At 45.5% G+C, this 6,000-nt stretch overlaps 1 protein-coding gene across 3 annotated transcripts in view; it reads right to left on the reverse strand.

Moving 5' to 3' along the window:
* Positions 1–2,073: 2,073 nt before the first annotated feature.
* POLA1 (DNA polymerase alpha 1, catalytic subunit) overlaps positions 2,074–6,000 on the reverse strand; it is a 295,311-nt gene continuing 291,384 nt past the window's right edge. For 2 of the 3 annotated variants that reach the window (XM_061407813.1, XM_061407812.1), the window contains one exon: positions 2,074–2,772. In XM_061407813.1, coding sequence (XP_061263797.1) covers positions 2,627–2,772 — 146 coding nt within the window. In that variant the 3' untranslated portion in view covers positions 2,074–2,626. The remainder of the gene's footprint in view (positions 2,773–6,000) is intronic. The other variant, XM_061407816.1, reaches the window with a different exon arrangement.

Genomic DNA, 6,000 nt, shown 5'->3' on the forward strand with positions numbered 1-6,000 from the left:
AGGAGAGTTGAGAGTTATACCAAGTTATGACCAAAATGAATGTGCTCCCTGTTGTTGGCAGCCCCTAAATTCAACAGGAAACAGAAAAATTCTAGATGGGTTCCTGTAGGGCCCTATTTCCCAACTGGAGTGGATAAAATTTATCCTAGAGGTTTAGTCTGGCCCACAGCATTTAGAATTTTATTTTTTAAAATTAGTTGCCAAAGTTTAGGAATTGAGATACTTTATGGCCATATCTGGATTCCTGGCTCTTGAAAACGTGATCCCATGACCACCCAGGGCTCTGTCCCTCCCAGAATTGCTGAGTAGCTCCTGCCTCCTTTGGACAGGACATGGCCACTCAGGCTCACGAGACTCTGCCACTCTCTAGAGGGAACCGGGCCTGTTTCACTTTTCTCACCTGAGCTTAACACCCATGCCAGGGAACCTGTGAAGACATATGGGGAAGTTCCCCCTTTCAAAGTGGGCGGCATCTCGGTACTCACCGTACCCCTGTGTTATCAGACGGTGCAAATCAAGAAGAAACCTTTCTCAGAGAAAAGTGACCATGCCATGTTCCAATCTTTTAACAGAGAGATCCACTCAATCCTAAAGTTGCAACTTTCTATAAAATCCTGGAATCTTCAAATGCCTCCCAGAAAATCCTCTTAACTAACTTGGAGTTACCGATCTGAATAAGAATATATCAACCACCGTGTTAACTTTTTTTGGGAACTGTACTAAGAAATGTCTGACTTTCTGATATGTACTTTCTACACAAATGGTTCCTGCCCTCACAATGATTACATCTAGATGCAGAGACAAGAAGCAGACCAGTGAGAAGTTGTTTCTGTCTCCTGGCATTTCTTGACAAGCAAGTTTTGTATTTGCTGTCATAACCCCAGGTCCCAGAAATCAAGGAAAACATGCTTTCTCTTCAGAAAGCAAAGTGGAGGTGTGGGCATAGGAAGCATACATTAGAGAGCCATCTCTATAATCCTACATGGTAACAAGGGAAAAACACACTAATCCTTAGTTTCCCAGAGCAGCCTGGGTGCTGCAACTTCTGACAGGTTGCAGAGCTTGAGGTACCAAGGCATTAACTAACTGACATGGTCATAAACCCTAAGTATTTCTACTTCGAACCTGAGTATAAGAAGAGAAAGGAGGCGAGGGTGAGGCAAAGAAAAGAGGAGGCAAAGCAAGGTATAAGGTGGCATCATCTGTACTATATAACCAGTATGCCTTCACTAGGGGCCAGGCTGGGTGACCTTTCTCTTGTGGGGGCTGTTCTTCCAGGGGCCGTCAGCCTTGCTCTCCCAAAGGAGACAGCACTGGACTCTTGGCTTAGCTCTCTTTGAATATGCAAGTCAGCAAAACACATGAGAAGCCATATTTCATCTCTCAAAGGACCCAAAGTATATTGAAATGCCACTCAGAACACTGGGACATACATTATGCCAAGCATCTCTGAGCACAGACCTAATAAGCAGGCTGAGGTTGGGCAGGGGATGGTTTCCAGTCATCCCTTACTCCTGGCTGCCCCCTCCAGTCCACTCTTTGCACCTGATACAGAGTCACTGCAGCGGTTTTCCTTTTAGAAAACTTTATTCTGAATTGAAAAAAAAAGCACAGCATATATTTCCTTTATGAAAATTCACGTAGATTTTTTTCCACAGGTAGATAATTTTTAAAAAAATATAGCATAGCTGTATAAGGGGAATTTTTTTTTTTTTTAGTTTTTTAATCTTACCAAGAATGTAAGAAAGGAAAGATGGCTACATTGAAATACGTTTTGCTTCTGGCAAAAAGGCACCGTTCTGAAGAAATGAGAAAAATAGCACCAGGGCCGATTAAACATCCCTCCCCTCATTTTTTTTGAATGTAACACAAAGGTCCCTGCCCTGGCCTATACACATTTTAATGAAATGCTATAGGATATCAAATTATTTAACATGTACTTTCCCTCTGTATAAACCTTTACCTAGATTTTCTATTTGAGGAAATGAAAAAGGCAGGCGAGTGTAAATAGCTGTCCAGTGTGCGTGTGCATGCACAGGTTGGGCTCTGGAGAAATTCAGTACACAAGTAAGCTCTGTTTAATCTATTTAATAAGTGCACAGCTTCTAAATCTCCCCCTTACAGACTGAGAAGGACAATTGCTCCTGGAGCCAGTGGCCTGGGAAGTACTTGGGTTCAGATTGGGTTTAACTGGCATGTGAAAAGGCAAAGTGCCAGCCCTGCTGCTAGGCTCTGTGAACCCCTCTTTCTGGGGGCTCCTCTGCTGCAGGTCCTGGGTAAAAGCCACTTGCCTCCTAGCCACTCTCAATTTCTCTTCCCTCCCCGCCCCCTCCCCTAGAAATCCAGTGCGGAATGCCAATGTGAAGCAGCCAGTTTTCCTGGTGGTGTTTCAACAGCACAAGGTATATTGTCAGAGGAAAGTACTTCTGCTGTTCCCTGATGTTTGGTAGACTCAATACCTTTGCAGTTGCCCCTTAATAATCCCCCTCCCAAGTCACAGCCACACAAACATGATTGTAGTTCCACAGGAAAAGCGATGCAGGAGAAGCAGCCAGGGCCATGATGCAGGTGCCAAGGATGTGGATCTTCTTTCCACCGTCCCTGCAGGTCCACTTCCTGGAACCCCTCAGGACCATACAGCACAATCAGCGAAGAGTTTGCTGAGGTTCACTTCGGAATAGCCACTTTGGGACAAGAACTGCTCTGCTGTGTTCTTGAGTTTTCTATAGTCCTGAAGAACTTTGGGAGTAAAAAACTGCTTCTTCAATTTATCTAAAAAGAAATAAAAATAAGAGGATTACAGGTCTCAGAAGCAGCTTTAAAAAAGCATTCAGTATTTCTGAAGCACTAGAGCAGGAGCTGTGAGTTCTGTTTACAGCTCCAGGTCTCAGATGTCCTCATGGTCCTGTGGCTGGTCTAGCCCTGGGACCAGTCCCACGCTGGGGGAGAGGGAACCCCGAGATTCCTCTGAAGAAGATTTTCTTCCTTTCCCCTGCCCACCACTTCTCAGCACCTAGCCGACTCAGCACACCGGGGACAGGGCCACTCTCAATGATGGGAACTGCAGGTGCACGGCCATATGCGGCAGGCAAGGTGAACCCCACTCGCAGACACCCGGTTTGCGGTGCTGTCGAGCACAGGCATGCAACTGCATGCAAAGTACAGACGTGGCAGGAACCAGTCTGCCTCAAAAGGAAGGCAGAGCCTCCCAGTGCAAACTCCCTAGATCAGATGGGCCTAGTCGGCTTCTAGTCCTTTCCATCTGCATCCCTCTGCTATACAAAATCCCCTCTGCTCAAAGAGGCAAGGGATATGCTGTCTGGAGAGCACCTGTCCACTGGCAAGATTGCTTCTTTCTTCTTTGTACACACCGTGTACCTCTGAACTTGAGATGTGCAGCTGCCCTTTCTCTGCTTCCTGCTCCTTCCACCCATTCATCCCTGGCCTTCCCATTCTGCCCAGGGCACTCTCAGCCAAAGGGCACTCTTCCTTTCTCCCCACAGAGTCTGAGACCTCTAAACTTAGTTCTTTGTAAGGAGCAGTGGGCTGGGACACCCAGGTCTGGCCTTTTAGAGACAGAGTGATCCCTGGGGTAGCCAACCCTGCCCACGATGGTTAAGATGACACAGTTTTGCTCAAAGCTGCTTGGGAACCCTCTGAGGTGTTTGGAGAGGCCCTTAAAACAAAATCCCAATATGATGGCTGAGGAGGTTAAGTCATTTGCCCTAGGACACAGAGCTAGAGATCTGGGATGTAAAAATGTAGAGCCAGAACCCTGAGCTCACTTGCGGTGAGGCTCACTGTGCACCCCTATCCATGCACCCCTGTTCACTGCTCCCAAATAGACATGGGCAGGCCCCCAGATGCTGGCCTGAACCAAGGAGCCTGAGGGGAGCAAGGCTGCCTGGCGCCCCAGGTTAGGAAAGCATCAGGAAGGAAACATAGAAGGGAGGGCACATCAATCACCAAAAGAAAAAACCCCACAGAAACAACAGAGCAACAGTGAAGTCTACAAAACACCCGGAAAATGAAAACTCAGTCTCCAGATTTTTGTTCCTTAGCTACACATTCACGTTTGTTCTCCACAACCTTTTCTAAATTACATCAATTGCCTTTCAAAAAACAACAACAGAAAGTTTTGTAGAGAGGATTTAAATGCTCAAAGCGGGTGGAAAAAGAGGCAAAAAAGAGAGAGAGAGAGGGTGCATCGTTAAGCAAGGAGAGAAAGACACTTTGAAAGTTCTAATTATCAGAGTCTGGGAATACACAACAATGGCCCGAGCAGTGGCGGCCGGCCGGCGCCCCGTGCATGTGAATGACACAAATGCATGTGTGACCAGGGAGAGACATTTACAGAGCTGCGGTGAGACGGAGCAGGGGAGGAAGAGAGAGGGCACAGCTCCTGATGTGTTTACCTCCTCTGCTGATGGGATATTGACTTTTCCCACCAGGTTGGTTAGAAAGGGGACTATTTACGCTGCCACACAGCCGAGTTAGAATGACAACCAGCGTCACTCGGTGCTCTTCGTAAAAGACAACTGTGACCGCCAGCATATCCCATAGCCGGTCAATACGGCAGAGGCACCATTCCACGCCAGTTAGAGATGCAGATAAAGGCTCCTACTTGCTTCCCCACTGAGAATCCAATCAATAACATTTGGAAGGTCTTCTAGGAAAAAGAACTGTACGAGCTGCCACAGGCTGCACTGGGGGTGGGAGCTGTGGGGAGAAAGGGCTCACCCCTTCTTTGTGGTTGTCCTCTCTCTGCGTTGGGCACCTGGGCCACCCATGTTAGGCTTCCATCACTCTGTTTCTCTTAACGCTACACTCACTTGCCACTTTAGAACTCAAGGGAAAACAGGGTTAAATGGTGGAAATCAGTTAACGTAGCCGGTAGAAGCAGACTCCTCTCTGCTCTGGTTCTGGGAGTTGGGGAAGAGGCCGTCAGGCAAGCAGCAGAGATGTGCAGCCATCCTGCCCCATCCACAGAGATGCCACAGGCCATAGCTGTTGCTGTCTCAACAATCAGCACAAAAAATCCAAACTTCATCCAGACGGGGAAGGAAATACTCTTCCTACACACAAGCGCATCAGCAAAATATACTCCAATGGACAGAAGTATCACCAAATCACTCATTGTAATACACCAACAAAGCAAATCTACTTTTCCTGGGAATAACATTTGGGGGAACATGTACCTACAGCTTTTTTATCCTTGTCCTTTCTACATGGGGATTCCTTAGGGTTATATACTCATTACCAAAAAATATCCTGTCCCCAAGCCCTGTGAAAACAATGAAAACCGAGTGAGCCTATATATTCATTATTCACACAATGTTTTATCAGACAAGAAAATTAACTGCTAATTTAAAAGTTGGTTTCTACTAATTAGAGTCTAAAACCTCAAAATCATGCAAGCTACAGTATTTTCTATATGGGATGAACTAGACCATCACCTGCATGTTGAACTTGTCTGAAATATTTTAGTTAAAAGCCAATGGGTCAAATAAGATGTCAGAACTGTTCTGTTTTTTTTTAATGGAGTATTCTCCCATCTAAGGAAACCATCTCTCTTTCAGATATTTTATTTCTGTATCAGTAAACTAAAAATCTCTTTTCAGCTTTACTCTTTGTAAAAGCCTTTTTGGACTTAAAGAAACACACTGCACTACGAACCACAAGGCAAAGACATTTTAACATCGCCTGCTGGTTATTTTATTTTAATTAAGGCAGGCTTAGGCACACAGGCAGCAGCCGTCTCTGTTCTGAATGTCTGTTTCATTTATTTCCGTGCAAAGGTATCAAACAACAGTCAGTTATAATTGATTCTGTCAGGTGTTATACAGTCAGTCATAATTGTCTCTGTGTAGAGGTGTGTCAATTTACTATATCTGAATTAAATATTCTGTCAATTATGAAATCAGGTAATAATTTCAGTCAGTTTTTTAATTGCATGGCTTCCCACCATACCGTTCTCTGCTTTCCCACCTTTTCTAATCC

The sequence above is a fragment of the Bos javanicus genome, chromosome X, assembly GCF_032452875.1.
Source record: "Bos javanicus breed banteng chromosome X, ARS-OSU_banteng_1.0, whole genome shotgun sequence".
Lineage (NCBI taxonomy): Eukaryota > Metazoa > Chordata > Mammalia > Artiodactyla > Bovidae > Bos > Bos javanicus.